The sequence below is a fragment of the Archocentrus centrarchus genome, chromosome 9 (assembly GCF_007364275.1).
Source record: "Archocentrus centrarchus isolate MPI-CPG fArcCen1 chromosome 9, fArcCen1, whole genome shotgun sequence".
Classification (NCBI taxonomy): domain Eukaryota; kingdom Metazoa; phylum Chordata; class Actinopteri; order Cichliformes; family Cichlidae; genus Archocentrus; species Archocentrus centrarchus.
The window spans coordinates 20,953,955-20,972,528 of NC_044354.1; the positions used below are offsets into that span (position 1 = coordinate 20,953,955).

Genomic DNA, 18,574 nt, shown 5'->3' on the forward strand with positions numbered 1-18,574 from the left:
GCAAACATACATGGAAATACAGCATATAAGGCAAAAACAGAGTTTGTACAATTCTAATGAGCTTAAAAGTCAACATTCGGTTTGACCACCTTTGTTCTGCAACACAGCCTGAACTCTCTGAGGCAGCTTTCTTGTATATTCTTTAAGGAGTTTTCAGGAACAGTTTTCCAGGCTTCTGGGAGGACATTCAAAGTTCTTCTTTGGATGTTGGCTGCTTTTCGTCCCATTTTCTGTCATGATGATCAACAATACTTCAATAATGTGCAGGCTCTGGAGAGGCCAATCCATGACTGAAGATATTTCTTCTCACTTGGCTTCAGTGAGTCTAAAGACTCCTGACATGCCCCTTTCAAGAGATTGAGTAAAATGAATTCACTGCATTTGTACAATATTTGTACTTACAATCAAATAAAACGTGAAATACTAACATGGCCGTTTAGTCCGTCTGAAGGCAATGCCATTAATTTCTAGGTGATATTATAAAGTACAACAGTGCAGGCCCTACTGTTGGTTTGTTCAGATGTTTTCTGTTCAGTGTTTTTTGTAAATCGACATGATGTGACTTTATTGGGGGCAGGGGGCAGGGTATAGTGATTGGATCAGATTAATGGGGGGGTCATAACCCCCCTATCCCTCAGCAAATTACGTTCTTGCCTCCATCAGATGTTTGGGTTGATAACCTTGCCCATGAAAAGAATGTTTTCTGTGTTGCGTTCAGTGATCATTACCATAAATGGACGATTAAACTTCAAGGTTGGAATGATCTGAGGGAAGGGGGAGGCCCCGCACAAGGAACCAAAGCCTGTGGCAGCTGCTGCTGTGGCTCCAGCTTCATTAACATCCAGGGTGGCTTGGTGTACAACCTACAGCATAATGGAGTGAGAGAAGGGTGAGAGAATAGAATAAAAGGGAGAAGTGTGTGTTTAATGATGCAACCTTTCTGTCCTTACCTCTGAGACAAACAACTGATGATCCTCTGAAATACCAGTCAAATCTGCACGATCAGTAAACATGTCTGCCATTCCCATTTGAGCCAGCACATTGTTCAGTTTGTAGGAAGTCTTGATGGAGAACTTTGGAACATATATATGGTATATCCTAAAAATTGGGAGAGAGATCAGTGGGTTTGATATTCATATGGCAAGCATATCACTGGTCAACAATGATTTTGCTACCTGGAGAAAAATACCTGATATCAGGCATTTCAGGTACGCTGATTCCAGATCAGAATGTCTCTAACACATTGGGTTCTTGAATTATACACATATAAACATTTAGCTAATGTATTGCTGTACTGGCACTTCTCACACAAATGTAGAGTGTGTTAAGATTTTCTAATTTTGAAACTGAACAGAATTTAGCAATAATTTGGGTCATTTAAGGGTTCTGAATCTAAATATAGTCATTAAAATTCAATCAACTAAAGTTTAATTGCCAACATTGAGGGTCAACAATGCTAGAAATTTGCACATTTTTATAGTGACTGCTTTGATCTGTCAATAGATAAAATCAAAGTTTTAGTGCTACATCAGGTGATGGAATAGTGTTTCTGGGGCAGTCCAAAGTGATGCCAAGCTTAAAACTGGGATCTTTGATGGACTCCAAGTCCCTGAGCTTATTAGAGACAAACACTTTCCATCTAAGCTCAGACCCCTTGAACTAAGACCACGGGAATCACTTGTTCAGGTGCTACAGAATTTCTTGGGCAACCGCAAAGCCACAAACTATGAAGAACTAGTTGACAACATGCTCATATCATTCAAATGCATGGGTTGCAGAATCTCAGTTAAGCTTTACGTCCTTCACTCTCATCTTGACTTCTTTCCACCTAGTTTGGGTGATGTGAGCGACGAGCATGCTGAAAGGTTCCATCAAGGTATCTCTGAAATGGAGACCAGGTACAAGGGGCGCTATAACGCAAATACGATGGGTGACTACTGCTGGTTTCTACAGTGTGAAACTTCCGTGAAGCACAAGTGTTTGTCACACTTTTTGAACTGTTTAGGCAGACTAATTCAATTCAATTTTATTTATAAAGTGCCAAATCACAACAAACAGTCGCCTCAAGGCGCTTTTGTATTATGGGTAAAGACCCTACAATAATACAGAGAAAACCCAACAGTCAAAAGACCCCCTATGAGTAAGCACTTGACGACAGTGGGAACAAAAACTCCCTTTTAACAGGAAGAAACCTCCTCAGGGAGAACCGTGGTCAGGGAGGGGCAGCCGTTCTGCCATGACCAGTTGGGAGGAGAGGAGGAGAGAGACAGGACAAAAGACATGCTGTGGAAGAGAGCCAGAGAATAAAAATAACTAATGATTATATACAGAGTGGAGTATAAACAAGTAAATAAGGTGAGTTGAATGAAAAAATAAAGCGTGCATTATTTGTGGACTGTAATAAGCTTGAGATTACTCATATGATTGACGTTGGTATCCGTGTCTTTTTTTTTGTTTTTATATCTTTTGGCCTTTATTTGATAGTTTTCTGGTGGCGAAACACACAGCAGATGGCAACAGGCTGGGACTCGAACCTGCGCCGGCCGCACAGCTAAGTGGCATACATGCCCTGAGCTATCATGGCGCCCCATCTGTCTTCTTTTGACCAGTTCTATGTTCATGGTGTACTTTTATAATAAAATCATTGACATCGACTTTGGCGATTGGCATTTGCAAAATTGTGTTTCCCCCCTTCCTGATTTTATTTAGTTTTTCCATATATGCCACACTTACATGTTTTCACTCATCAAAATTTTTTTTTAGTGTTTAGACAAAGATAACCCAAGTAAATACAAAATGCAGTGTTTAAATGCTGATTTCATTTATTAAAGGGAAAAAGCTATCCAAACCTTCCAAGTAAAAAGTAATTGCCCCCTCTTGTTAAATGATGAAGTAACTGAGATTAACCACATTTTTGGAAAGCTGAGTTCAACTGCACTACTCACAGCCAGGCCTGATTACTGCCAGACCTTCTTAATCAAGAAATCACTTAAATTGAACCTGTGAATAGGCTCAAAGATGTAAAAAAAAAAAAAAAAAGAAGCAGCACATCATGCTACGATCTAAAGGAACAGCTGAGAAAAAAGTCACTGACATCTATCAATCTGGAAAGGGTTTGAAAGCTATTTCTAAGGTTTTGAGACTGCAATGAACCACGATGAGAGCCATTATTAAGAAAACTTGGAACAGTGGTGAACCTCCCCAGAAGTGGCCGGCCTACCAAAATTACTCAGTGTATGCACTGAAGACTCATCCAGGAGGTCTCAAAAGAGCCCAGAGCCATTTCTCAATATATGTACTTGTGCAGACTTGTGTACTTTTGAAATGTCATCAATCTCAGCCCAAGTTCTGTTCCATTTCCAAAGTTTGCATAAAGGCACGTTCGCTCAAAAGCCCTGGATGTTTTCTTGCTCTGCCCTTCTATCGAGGATGCATCGGTGGTGCCTTGTGTTGACTTGGTGCAGCCAAGTATCCCAGAATGCATTTCGAATTAAACTCAAGTGCAGCAAAGGCGGAGGACAGCAGCTAAAACTGTGAGTAAATTTTGAAATATTACTGCTTCTGTGACACAAAATAAAATTCTTCACTGTTTTCAGGTGAGAATGTAGATGTGTAAACCTCAGATATGTGCTCGGTTTATCAAGATATTGCTTAATTGCAAAAGTGCTCCAACATTTTCAGAGTTGTGCGTTCCTGCTGTCGACTCGCCGGGCAGACAAGGCTCGCTATAACCGGGGAGAACCCCTGACTCCCAGCACATTGTTTTCAAAACTCGTTGGTTTTGCCGCTGAGTGGAAGTTAAACAGATATGATTTACTAAGTTAAACACAGATATAATTTACTCAGACAATCTCTAATTGTTGATGTTTGGTTTATTTCAGTTTTTAATTTGTTCCTGAGCAAATCAATAAAACAGATGTTAAAAAGGTTTTACTCAGGAAGGATCACGAGAACCTTTTCACTGGGAACAGGAACATCACAGCGGCATGTTGATGCTGTTCATGGCGATTGTGAAGACTGATAGATCAAATTATATGTTTTAAATATTTATTAGACTCTATTTTAAATGCCATCTGTCTGTTATGTTGGGAGTCGTCTGGGATAACAAAAACATCATTTTTCCATCTGACCTGTTTGTTTTTTGTTCAGTAAGCAGCTGAAGTGTGTATACATATATAATGTTTTTATTCAGAGATGAAGTCTTAAATTTAAATGTAATCAGTTTTCAATCAGTAAATTTAAGCAGTAAATTTAAGCTGGAAGGCGATAGAAACACTGGAGCCGAGCTGTGATGTCATCAAGTCCGCTGGTGTTCCAAATGAAAAAAAAAAAAATCCCTGTACTTGGAAAGTTTGTACTTGTCAAGTCCACAAGTTCAAACTTGTCAAGTATGGAAGTACGAACTTGCTTACTTGAGTATTGAGCTGTGAGTCCTGTTACATCTGTCTTATAACTAACAGCATTTCAGAAAAAGAACATCATTGCAACAGTCAAACATGGTGGTGGTAGTTTGATGATCTGGGGCTGCTTTGCTGCTTCAGGACCTGGACGACTTGCTGTAACTGATGGAGCCATGAATTCTGCTCTCTACCAGAACATCGTGAAGGAGAACATCAGTTCATGCCCTCAAGTATCCCAGAATGCATTTAGAAGAAAAAGAGTGAGTTGTGCCAAGCTCAACTCACTCGCAACTCACTCACACTTAGCTTCATATGTGTGAAGTGTTTGAATAAATGGGTGGATGCAAACGTTTTTTATAAGTGCTTTGAGCGCTCGGTTAGAGTAGAAAAGCACTATATAAGCATTAAGCCATTCATGTTTGAAAAGTCTCCAGTGTGGCTGAATGAAAACACTTCTACAAAGAAGAGTGGGCCAAAATTCCTCCACAGTAATATGACTCAATGCCAAGGGTGGCACAACCAGTTATTAGGTTTAGGGGGGCAGATAAGTTTGAATAGTCTTCATTTAGAAAGTGCATTTTATATTTAATCTGGTAATCTTTAATATTAAAATTTGTTATATGCAAAAAACTAAGAAATCAAGAAGGGACAACTACTTTTTCACAGCACTGCATAGCATCTAAACCAAGAAATCAAACATGATTTGAAATTCTACCTAACCTGGACTTCATCAGTTTCAGCCATTTGGTGGACATGACCTGGGCTTATGGCTTTCTCCAGTCTTGTCATATCATCAGGCAACATCAGCATCATGGAGTGGGTGCCCTTGAAGGGGAGGTGGAGGACTGATGTGTTGATGGCCAAGTCATAATAAACATCAAAAACCATTTTCATATACATCATCTGGACTGGAACCTGGAAAATTGACAATTAATTGGAAAAGAGTTTGAAGGAGGCACAATGATGCGTAATTGTTGTAACTTATTTCTGTTCTGTTTGTTCAGAGCTGTTTGAACCTTAGCATTAGGTGCATGGAAACAGTCTTCCTTGGTGATCTCAGGATCAAACGGAGTCTCCCACCTTCCTGTTTTATGGTGATGAGCAGAAAGAAAGCACACCTTACAGCTGACACATTAATCTTAAACCTCAGAATAAATGAATCTCATCTCATGTGATCTCTTACCTTTAAAGTATATGTAACTGATGAGGTACATGACTGTATTCTCATCCAGGCTTTCAACCAGCTTGTCAATCTTCCCGTTGGTCTTGGTCTCCACATACTTATTGATGGTATCGGCACTCTCTGTGGTTTGGGTGAAATCAACATTGAATCCTTCTGCAAAATAGGACTGCTTCAAGACCTCCAGGAACTCAGGCTGCAGCTTGAAGTGGTTATCCACAAACACGGCTGTCCCTTCACTGGTATCGTCGCTCTTGCAGTTTGAAGGAGCGTACGGAAGGACTGATCTACATCTGTTTGCGTGAGCTGGGACCTGTTGAAACCCAGACCACTGAAAAGCTGCCGGTGGGTCTCCCCCCGGGCTCCTACGGACAAGGCAGCCAAGGCAGTAGAAACACTAACCGGTGAGAAGAAGATGTTTTTCCTTTTAAAGTCAGCATGAGCCGCTAACTTTCTGTACAAATGACAGGCAAACTGTTTGCTGCGGTCACCTGTGAGAGGCTGGAATCTGTGTCTTGGGCTTCGTTGGCACTTTCCAAATGGTGATGGCCTCTCCCCACTGCTGATAAGATCCGGTGTGCCAAGGCTGAATGCATCATGGTCAACTGAGGAAAAAAGTTTAAAAAGTGATTGTTTGTTCATTTGCATTATGCAATGTTTGCTGTTGCACATGTTGCCCCCCCTGACCTGGTGGATGTCAGAGAGGGGTGTAGTTCCAAACTCAGCAGTTCTGTATATTAATATAAAGAGGTACACAATATAAGCTTGCTTACAGCTTATCTGCAGGATTTATTCTGCTTCCTCATGCAAGGAAACAAAACCATATCAATAACTTCCCATGATAACCAGCAGCTGGTTGCATAGTGTAGGGTGACAGATGTTAATACATTGTCGGGAAGTGTGAGTAACTACAGCAAACGTCATTACACAGAAACTGAAGCACAAGGAAGTCTCCCTCATGTGCATGAATGTTCTTCTTCAGTTAGACTTTAACTGCAACAACTAGTACAACAGTACATGAACACCTGTACATTACAGGCACAACACTTGCAGTACAACACAATATACTATAAACTCCGGGGAAGTTACAACCATTCATGTAAACCCTACAATCAAGATGTGTACATGAATTACTGGATTTACATCTCCTCCCATATCAAAAGCATGTATAGAACTAGTTTTGCTGACTTTAAGTTTTATTAAGTCTTTATGTACTTGTTAACCCATTAACGTACTGTAACAAACAGCATTTGTGCTTCATTAGCATAGATACTGTACTTAAAGCTACCTTAGAGGACAGGGGTGGGCAACACCTTTGGCTCTGGGGCCACATTGAATTTTGGAAATTTGACAGATGGGCCAGGCCAGCACCAGATGCATACATATCAAACATAAACATAACAAAGGCATTACAGTGTTACTTACATTCACTTTTAGTGGAAACAGTGATGTTTTTGCCAGTGCATTGAAGTCTGGTGTTAGTTTTGTAGTAGCAATTTCAGAATCCTCGAAATCAGTCATAATTGTGATATGACTTGATTTGATTTGGGCAGTTCTGTACCAATCGGATTAAACAGAACAATGGGCCGGGTGTGGCCCATGGGCCGTAGTGTGCCCATCCCTGCTCTAGGAAGAAGTCCGTTAGCCTATCATGACCACATCGCAGCTACGATCTCACTTTAACACAATACTTCAGCATTACTCAGTGTCCAACATTGTATATCTTACTTATTCATGACACTCTTATCAGTTATACGGTGTTAAATGCGTGTAATTTTGAGGACTATTCACTCACCTGTATATGAAAATAAAGAGGCACACAACGAAAGCTTGTTTACAACTTCACAGCAGGATATGCGGATTGATACTGAAATATCGATATTTCCGATACCAGACCTTTACGTTTTAAAGGTGATCCAAGTATCGATACTTTCAATACTTACAGTAAGTCATTTGAGATAATGTGTCTTATGACGAACACGTTAGAGAGTAACTAAATTATTGAGATCTTGCCTAAATGAGACGGGGTTGATGGGAACTACTTTTTCTTCCGCCTGGTAAGTGTGTAATGCGTAAGGATGTAATGCCAAAGTGCAGCGTGCTGCTGCTCACTTACTCAAACATAGACACAATGGCAAATGATCACGTGTGGAGTTATTTTAGCTCCATAAAAAGCCAAGACGCAAACTGTTTGTGGGAAAACAGTGAGAAGTTGTGGTAACTCAGCAAACCTCGTTAAACACCTCAGAATACACTAGAATAGTGAATACGAGGCATGCATGATGACGCGGACCGAGGAGGAGAGCCAAACGTCAGGCGCTGCTGTTAGGGCAGGACAGATGGAGTTCTTCGACCGCGGTGAAGTTAGTTTCAAGTTGGATATTGGATATTCAAGCTCCGCAGAGTTAGCGGCATCTAGCTCGCAGTTGATCCGATTCAGGGACTCAGATTTCGGCCAGCCGCTCTCTGCCGCTCCCTGTTCTCATCGCGCGGAGGTTCACTTAGGGACTATCAATAAATTTCCGAACCAAACATTCTTGAGAAACAAAAATCAATAAATTCCTTATCTTGTGACCACCTGTGAGGAAAATACTATCAAATCATGCCAATAAATTACATTGGTGAGGTACACACATTTTATCCATTTTAAGCCTTTTTATATTTTTTAGCATTTTTTTTAATCCAAAAAATATGATTTTTCTTCAATAGCTTCTAGGTCATGTGACCCACAAACTCAAAATCCATGTGAAATTATTCTGCTACACTAGACAGATGAAGCACACTCATTGTCTTTTCATTTTAAGCCTTTTTACATTTTTTAGCAATTTTTTATGTGAAAAATTGTGATTTTTCTTCAATAGCTTCCAGGTCATGTGACCCACAAACTCAAAATCTGTCTGAAATTATTCTGCTACACTAGACAGATGAGGCACACTCATTGTCTTTCCATTTTAAACCTTTTTACATTTTTTAGCATTTTTTTTATCCAAAAACTGAGATTTTTCTTCAATAGCTTCCAGGTCATGTGACCCACAAACTCAAAATCCATGTGAAATTATTCTGCTACACTAGATAGATGAGGCACACTCATTGTCTTTCCATTTTAAGCCTTTTTACATTTTTTAGCAATTTTTTATGTGAAAAATTGAGATTTTTCTTCAATAGCTTCCAGGTCATGTGACCCACAAACTCAAAATCTGTCTGAAATTATTCTGCTACACTAGACAGATGAGGCACACTCATTGCCTTTCCATTTTAAGCCTTTTTACATTTTTCTTGTGTTGCAGTTTTAGGCTTGTTAATGCTCTACTATTATATTTCTGATACATCTGATATTATTTCATTCAAAAATATGCATCTTTAGCTGTTCTAAACAATATCTTTGTCCTCTGACTGCCAGAGAATCATCCCATATGAGACAACATCTTGGTAATTATATATGTTCTTTCACAAAGAAACATGGTATTTTGAACTATCAAACAATAAATGTAACATAGGGTATTATTTGATCATGTGCATAGCTGTGAATCAGGGAGAAATCTGATCACCAACCCCTAATGAACCACCTTCAGCTATAAGACAAAGAACATAAGAAGTTTGGCCAAGAGCTCAATGTCTGGCCTCAGTCCAGGATTACATACAGCAGAAGCAACAGAGACAGCCTAAATCTAACAAACTGGTGCTGTAGACAAAAGGTGGTCTACTAGACTACAGCATGTTCTATAAATTTCTATAAAGCTTATTCATGGCATGTTTTTCTGAAAGCACGTTCACTTTAAGTGCCCCAAATCCATTAGCTGACTTCTCTTCCATAACCTTCATATTACTTTGTCTACCAATGAGGTCATGCAAATTCTGTGTACTTACATAGTAAAAGCCATCTTCATCTATTTCACCAAAAACTGTCATGACATCACCGACACAGAAAGTCAGTTCAGCCTGTCAAAGAAGAAAACGCATTAAGACTGTGTTTAACCTGCCATAGTCCTTCACAGCAAAAAAACACTCTCCAAAACATCCAGTTCTAGGGCAGAGTCATGAGCTTGAAATGTTTTTGCTTCCTTCTCCAAATCACTGTGATGCATCTTAAACACGAGTGTCAATTCAGTCTCAGCAGACAGACTGTTGCAACTGTAAATGCATCAAATATTGTAACTTTGAAGACAGGATTGCAACACATCTGGGCACATCTCTTTGATGGGATTCTAGAGAACACATGAACCAAACAGAGTGTATGTGCACAATATGTAGGAGAGAGGTCGACACAAAAGACCAAACCAAGGAGGGGAGATGCTGGCTCAGGCAATGCATGATCACCATGGACAGAGGGCCGTGGCCTGTCATCCCAGGCCCACCTCCTCCTTTGCACTCCAACAAACGGGGGGAGGAAACACACACAGAGCAGACAATAACGTACCCTCCAAACCCTCACTCACCTCCTCATTCAGTCTGTTGCCTTCGTACTGTGTCGGTGGCAGTGCCAATAGAAAGGTAAGAATAAGTGAAATGGGGGGAATGGCCAAAAAAAAAAATTTTTTTAAATGACAGCACGACAAAGTACTTTGAATCCGATGGCTAACACAGTGCTAACTGTAACTCCTCATTTAACCTCACCTGTGCACATATTATCCTTCATCCAATATAAAGGAATCATTCTACATTGTCTTGTCAAGAGTTAAACAAGGAGATTAAATACAACTTCATCTGTCTGTTAAATAAGAAGGGACCACCAGGCAAGCAGCAGGCACCAGGGCTGAAAACTTGATCCAGTGCACAAGTGCAAAAAAACTGCAGTTCCTTGAATGGTCACTTGACAGTGGCTTCAAAACATGATCTCCCAATAATCCCAAGTAAAAAATAAATAAAAAGAAATTGGTTGAAGACTACGGCATGACTGAAATTTTTGCAACTATTTGCGACACTGCACAATGAACTTGCAATCTTGTTGCCATTTAAAGGGCTGCTTCGAAGACAGGAAACAGGCCTGCGGCCACTTGCAGTCAGCTGACATCTTCAAAGCAACTTTGGTACTTCAGATGGTGATAAAATGACAACAAGACCGAATCTGTCTGCTATCAATTTGCAACTGATGAGATGCATGTGTGAAAAAAGAGCCAGAGGTCTAATGCAATAATTGCAGTTTTTGTTTGGTTTCTGTTTTTACTTGGGGAAAAAAAAAAAAAAAAAAAAAAGCCATTCTTCTGTTGCTCACCGGGGTTCCTCATTCACACATCTCTGCTTGCTGGCGTGTCAGTTACCAAACATCACACAACAACACAACACAGGCAGGAAACGTGTCAAGCAGTTTTTTTTGTTTTTTGTTTTTTTTTGTCCACTCCCATCCATTGGTTAGTACCAATGGATGGGAGTGGACATCGCTGAGGGGGGGTGCCAATGTGAACCGGCCTCCTCCCTGAATGGTCCAGACGATCAGCGCTTCCATGTGACGGCGAGTTCCCAATGATCTTAAGAGTGAGAAACAACAGAGAAGAAGTTAGAAGTGCAATCCACCTCCAATATGAAGGCAACATTTAAAAGAAATCCAAAATCCTGTTAAAACAGCTAATAAAAATAAACACATAAGAGCAAATGATGTGGTTTCCATTTGTCCTTAGGAAGGCAAAATAATAGTAAAAATAATAATGATAAAGAAACCCAACAAACCCATCAAAAAAAAAAAAAGTAAATCAAATCAACCCCTATGTCTGCAACAATGAGGAACAGTTTACCCTGCCTGGGATAGGGTTACCGGGGCCCCACCCTGGAGCCAGGCCTGAGGAGGGAGCTCGAGGGAGAGCGTCTGGTGGCCGGGCATTAGCCCATGGTGCCTGGCCAGGTGCAGCCCGAAGAGGTTACATAAGAGCAAATGATGTGGTTTCCATTTGTCCTTAGGAAGGCAAAATAATAGGAAAAATAATAATAATGATAAAGAAACCCAACAAACCATCAAATAAAAAAAAAAAAAAGTAAATCAAATCAATCCCCAACACAACAACATGGACTGAGGTTTAGGAGAGGTCGGATGTTAAACTAAAGTCCATTTGTTTGGCTTGTTTTGTTCTGTGCATGTCAGCTCCTTGATGAGAAAAGGAAGCAAATGATGGCACAAAAGAGAGAAGCGATGGTTAAAGAATGGAGAGAAAGAGGAGGAAGAGGATGAGCAAGAGTGGTGTGTGACGAGCTGTGGTCGAATGAGCGATGATCCTACACCTTTAGCCCGTGGCTTTGGATCACATCAAAACATCTAACACGCGATAAGTTATGATGGACAAGAATGTTTTGGGTTTTTTTTTTGCAAAGACAAATGAAATAGACAAGGCAGAGATGAAGGGTATGATTTACAGTTTTATTGATTGCTTTGACCTGTTTGAAGAAACTGGGAACCTCTCAGTCTTCATCATCACCATCTCAGCAGAGCAAAAGACACCTCTTGTAAATGTGTTAACCCATTCTCGTTGGATTGACACAGTTTTCCCACCCTTTTGCAAAATAGTTAACGCAGATGTCATTCAAGAAGTCCAAACTCCATTGTTTTAGCTGTGGTTACAGAACAGAAACCATATGCTCCGAGCTCTTAGAAACTCCCTGATCAGTATGACATCACTGAAAGCACCTGTTTGACACTTCTTCACAGAATTTTCAGTTTGCACTCAGTCTGCAGGCCTGTGTTGTTCTTTGCAAGCATGGACCATCAAGGAGGTCTAAGGCAGATGAGAGGTAGAGTGAGAGTAAGAGGTAGAGGGGTCAGAGGAAGAGGAGTCCGTGTGCGAGGTGGAGGTATAGCTGGAAGGGCTCAAGTTACAGATGAAATTCGGGCAACTGTGATTGAGCATGTCGTAAATCATGGCCTTTCACTTAGAGAGGCTGGACAAAGAGTCCAACCTGTTCTAAACAGAAACACTGTTGCATCCATTGTTAGAGTTTTTCAACAGGAGAACAGGTAATGTTGCTATACAGTATATACAGAAATATCTGCAGTGATATACAGTACTTCATGTAATTTTTTCCACATTTCATGTATTCTTTATAGAATCGAAAGGCTACCAGTCGGTGGTGGTAGAGGGAGAATTTTTAATGCCGAGCAGGAGGCAGCCGTTGTCAACATGGTTCTGGCAAATAATGACATTAGGCTGCGGGAAATCAGAGCAGCAGTGATTGCTGATCAGGGAGTATTTAGGAACATCCATACTGTGAGCGAGGCCACAATTGACCGCGTCCTCAGAAGGAACCATATGGCCATGAAACAGCTCTATAGAGTTCCATTTCAGAGGAACTCTGAAGCTGTGAAGGAGGCCAGATGCCAATATGTGGAGGTACCGTAAGGAAACACAACAGTACTATACTCTTATACCTTGTCATATCATGCAGTTACTGTAGAATGAACTGGAGTCACTTTGACGTAATTGTAATTTTGCCTTTTCATTCTTTAGCGAATAATGGAGCTTGAAGCTGAGGGGGCACATCATGTCTTCATTTATGTCGATGAAGCCGGTTTCAATCTTTGTAAAGTAAGGAGACGTGGAAGGAACCTCATTGGGCATTGGGCCACTATTACTGTTCCAGGGCAGAGGGGCGTCAACATAACTATGTGTGCTGCCATCTCCAATGATGGCGTCCTGTGCAATTTCCCTACCATTGGCCCATACAACACCAAGCGTCTCATAGCATTCCTGAATGCCCTTCATGACATCCTGATCCTGCCTCAGTAGAGAGGCCTGTTGGGGCCTGGCATGCCACTGTTTGTGATTATCTGGGACAATGTGGCGTTCCACCACTCTCCTGTTGTGAATGAGTGGTTTGCAGTGCATCCTCGGATGATGGTACAATTCCTTCCTCCATACTCTCCATTTTTAAATCCCATAGAGGAATTCTTTAGTGCATGGAGATGGAAGGTATATGATCACCGTCCCTATGAACAGATGCCTTTGCTCAATGCAATGACTGCTGCTGCCCAAGATATAGATGCAGAGGCATGTCAAGGATGGATCAGGCATGCTAGACGATTTTTCCCTCGGTGCATTGCACGAGAGAATATTGACTGCGATGTGGATGAGGCCATGTGGCCCATTCTTCAAGAAAGAAGAGACTAGAAGAGACAGAAGTGTATCACTTGTGGCTATCTCTTATACTCTTATAGTATAGGCCTACTATAGATTTTTGTTCTTTACTGTAAAAGACTGTTTTTTTTATTTTCCTAATTTCTCACACAGTAATGGATTTTATTTTTATTTCCATGTATTCTCTGTTGGAATATTTCATTTGTCAGCCACAGTCTGAAAAAAAGAATGTAATCAATAAAATTTGCATCACAGCATATCTAATTCTGGATGCATTTTTTGCAAAAGGGCAAATTTGACTACAAACGGCACTGGCATGTACGCTAAGTACAGTCATAGGTTACAATGACAAGCAATGGTGCACTGATTCACACATGGGTGCTGTATTTTGGATTTTGTTGCCCATTGTGTAATGATTGATTGGAGGTGCTCATACACTTGTGTCATAGTTGAGTTGTTTGATGGCAAAATTTGCTCTTGTTTCATATTTTTAATGTTTTGGCACAGTTAGAGCCTTTTGCAAACAAAATGTGTCATTTTGACCACTGTGGCACTGTTTAGGCCTATGCGTTAACTGTTTTGAAAATGTGGATTTTGAGTTGACGGCTGTGTCAAAACAATCAATAAAAACTATAACAGGGAGCCAATGAAGAGAAGAAAGAAAGTCCGCACACCAAAGAAGCTCCTGGAAGAAAATTTATTAACAGAGCCTCGAGGAAGCAACGCTTCGGGCACAGCTGCCCTTCTTCAGACTTGAGTACGTCTGTCTGAAGAAGGGCAGCTGTGCCCGAAACGTTGGACCTTTTGTCCTGCTTTCATCGTTGTCATCCCGCGGACGAGGACTTGGTGTACAATGGTTGCCCGAATCTCATCGGTGATGACACTTCTCGGTCGTCCTTGTCCTCTTCCTCCTCGTCCGCCACCTTTCACACGCACTTTTCCTCCTCTGCCTCTCTGTAGGTGTCTGTCCATTATAGATGCACATGCGCCACCTTCACAATAAACTGACTTTTATCCTGCCCAGCTGGTCTGGACACTTCATTTGACAAATGTGTGTTCAATTGGGAGTTGCTGTGTGTAACAGCTGACAGCAATGTTGGAGTTTTGTTCTGATTCTCCTGCCATTGTCAATGATTTTTCAACACGCGTGTGAAATGACTGAGACTGTTTAAGGTTCAGCAACACATGTGTGAAGTGTGTTTAGATACTGAGAATGTGTTTGCTGTTGTGCAAAAGAGAGTGATTGAGTTGCTCCGGATGTGTCCAAGTGCCTGAACTGTGTTCGTGGTTTGGCAAAAATAGTGTGTGATTCGAGAAATTCATTTAGGCTTCTGTGAATTTGGTTTAGGGAATGGGGTTTAGAAGTAAAATAAAATAAAATAAAATCCTCAGAAAATAATTCCTTGTGTTCACGAAAGACACTAAAAATGCAATTTTTGTTTCTCAATAACCACCGTGCCTCTGTAAAAAGAAATCTACTTAAAGTGGATTTAATGTGGAATTTCTGTTGTCAAAACAAGTCTTTTTTTTTTGTTAAATCCTCCTGCCACAACTCAACAGTGCTAACACTGCAAACGAACAAATTCAGCATTGTAAATTTAACAGTTATTAACTTAATATAACAAACTCAGACTAACCCACATTTAAAACACAATGAAGGGGGATCTTTCAAGAGAGATGGAATGACCTGATTGTTAAGACAGGTGTGAAAAATTAATAAAACCAGGTGTTCTGTTTGGTATAATTCATCTCTGTGTCTCAGTTTTTAGACAAAAGCATTTTCTTTGGCCCACAACACCAGTATTTTAGAGTGGATTGAATGACATACCAAACCCTCTGCTGCCATCTGGTGATAAAATTTGAACCACAAGATTTAAAAAAATAAATAAATAAATAAAATAAATAAATATATATATATATATATATATATATATATATATATATATATATATATATATACACACACACACACACACACAGACACTGTTTCTACCTAACAGAGGAGGGGGGGGGGGGGGGGGGGGGGGTGTAAACTTTTTTTTTTTTTTTTTTTTTTTTTTTTTAGCCTGTCATGTCTGGCATCTTTCACAATCGGAATGATGATCCGAATGCACTGATGTACCAAACATATTTGCTTTGACAAGAACAGCTCTATATGTTTCCTATAGGCTCTTCTTGTTAATGTTTGCAATTTTATTTTTATTTATTTATCTTTTTATTTAGTTATTCATGCCAAGTCTGACAGGCAACAAGGAAGGGGCAAGAACAAGAGGTGGGGGGGAGAAAAGGGGGGGGGGGGGGGGGGGGGGAGGAGATAGAAAAAAAAAATAAAATAAAATAAAAAAAATAAAAGGGGTTGATATACTCACACACACACACAAACACACACACACAAGTTTATTGTTTGTAGTAATGTGTGTGTATGCGCCTTTGTCATGCAATGTATTCGATAATGAGGGCGAGAAACTGCAACCATGCCCCCCGCGATCCAGAGGTAGATAGGGAAGGACCCAGGGGACCCAGGCCATCCACAGCACAGGAGCTCAGAAGACTTGGGGCCACACATCCCGATGGCAACCGCGTACACTCCCCAGAAGAGGAAGGAGGGAGGCTACAGACGGAACCCCCACAATCCAGGGGCTAGAGTCCAGAGAGCCAGAGACGACGGGCAGCCCACCCCCCCCCGGCAGGCCGGCACCCCCAGCACGAGCCAGGCATGCGGCCCCCGAGGCCCCAAGCGCCCGAGAGCAGCCCGACACCCGGCAGAGCCCCCCCACGCGCCAAAGAGGCCCAAGCCACCCCCAGGTCACGGCCGCCAAGGGAGCAGGCCAAAAACCATGCCGAGACATCCGGCCACACATCCCGGGACCCACGGGCACCCACACCCCAGGGGCGGCAGTGACGACCAGTGGGGAGCAGCGTGGAGCGGTAGGGAGGGGTAACTCCCACCCTCCGTGTCCCACCGGTGCCAAGGCTTGGCAAGCCACCAACCCAGGCCCAGCTGTCCACACACACACACTCTCACAAGCACGCACGTACACACACACGTACCAGTCATTCCCTCATGTACACACACGCACATACACACGCACGCACATTCGCATGCACCAGTCACACACTCATGCATACGCACATGTAACATACATGGACACCTAATGTGGGTGTAAACTTACCTGAGTGCACAGGTCAACATCCAGGGAGGGAGGGAGGTAGACCTCAGGGCTATGCTGGCCCAGCTGAGACAGAAAGGACTTAAGAGAAGGAGGGGGAGTAGTGATAGAGACAGTTGGCTTTTTAACACCCTCAACTGTCCCTTACGGGTCTCCCATTAGGTCCCGTTGGAAAAATCGGGTTCCCCCAGAAGAGCAGCCTCTTCCACAGTGCGTCCACACATTGCTGGCTCTGGCCCTGCAGTCCCATCAGGGCCCTAATGGACATGTACTCCTCCAAAAAGAAAAAGGGACTGCTCTCCAAAGGGAAGAAACTATTGCAAAGACTTGGCACTGTAAAACAATTCCTTGACATACTTGGAGAGTGTCGGCCGCATCCTTGTAGTGTTTTTTTTTAAAAAAAGAAAATCCAAATATCATACAGTGGACAGATGGCATTTGTGAGCTTAGCAAATGCTTTATTCTTGTACATCTCTTGTACACTAGAATATTTGTATTTTGTCAAACAGTATCAACTACATACTTTCAAAAACACATTTCATATTACGGTCCCAAGACCTCATGGTGTCGGACGATGTAGTAATGAGCATCTTACCTCCAGTTCTCTGGCTGATGAAATTTAGCAGTAGAAAGGAAGGGCAGGGCCTGCAGCAATTTCCAGTTTCCACTTGGTCGAGGGTGACACTTAAGAGACAGCCTGGGTCAAAAGTGTTGCTGTATACAGAAACCAGAATGTCATTCAAATAGCGAGGGCTCAGTTAAACCTTGGAGTCCATTTTGAATCTGACGTGAGCAAAATAATTTGAGTTTCTTTACTTGAGCTAGTTCAAAACAGCCAGTCATAAATCGTACGCAAGGTTTGCATGCTTTACTTCAGTACATTCCCTCCTGGCCCCTTCAGAATACATACAATGCTCAGTGTGGAACCTACAGCATGCAGTACTTTAACAGTGTAGCTGACATACTGTGCAGTATAGTCAGACCAGTCAGCAGGATTAACTCCTTCTCTTCTGCCCTACTTCAACAGCTGTGATACAGGAATATTTCCCTCCCCAGAGACATGTCGGCAACAAGCACATACTGTATCTACTACAGGGTCTTTGCAGTGAAATCAGCCTAAATGACAATGCCTGGTATATCCAACCTCCATGTATTTGCCTTATAATTGCACAATGGGTAGTACGTTGTCCAGTAGAGCATGCAGTTTCATGCCTACTATTCACTGATGTTGTTACTTCATAATATGTTTGCAGATGTTAATCCCAACTTGTGACATGCAGGGTATTGTGTGACTGTTGTTTCCATAGGACCAGAGCTTACATAAAACTGTCTCCTGTGTTGATGTTCACCATCCATTGTTAAACCCCTCAAAAATAAACATTTTTGTAATCTTGGGAAATCCCTTTTGGAAATTGTCCCCTCACAGCAAAATTATCTGTGGAGAAAATGACTTTTCTTTTGTTTTTATTTCACTGTCACACTAATGCTCCCAATTTAAAACATAATCGACTATAATGTCACTTTAAAGAAATAGTTACTGTGTAATCAGCAAATTAAGTCTGTCATCGTACCGCTGTGAATTTGTAACATGCAACACTTCTGAGCTATAGGTTTGACCATCACAGTAGAAAACAGTGAGACACAAGGCTACCTCTATGCTGCCCCCTCTATCCCTCTGACCCAAAATCTAAAAGATCTGAAATACTTTTTTTTTCCAAGCCAATCTGTCAGTGATGCCTGTTCAGTGTCCCACTTTATGTTGGCGCA

General features: G+C 41.5%; 1 protein-coding gene across 1 annotated transcript; it reads right to left on the reverse strand.

Moving 5' to 3' along the window:
- Positions 1-220: 220 nt before the first annotated feature.
- Positions 221-7,441, reverse strand: LOC115785383 (serine protease inhibitor A3K-like). The gene is given in 10 exon segments (XM_030736933.1): positions 221-346; positions 729-863; positions 951-1,098; positions 5,121-5,149; positions 5,151-5,315; positions 5,417-5,484; positions 5,584-5,844; positions 5,847-6,062; positions 6,065-6,185; positions 7,376-7,441. Coding segments are annotated over 9 exon segments (1,158 nt in total). The 5' UTR covers positions 6,180-6,185; positions 7,376-7,441; the 3' UTR covers positions 221-325.
- Between the last annotated feature and the right edge of the window lie 11,133 nt (positions 7,442-18,574).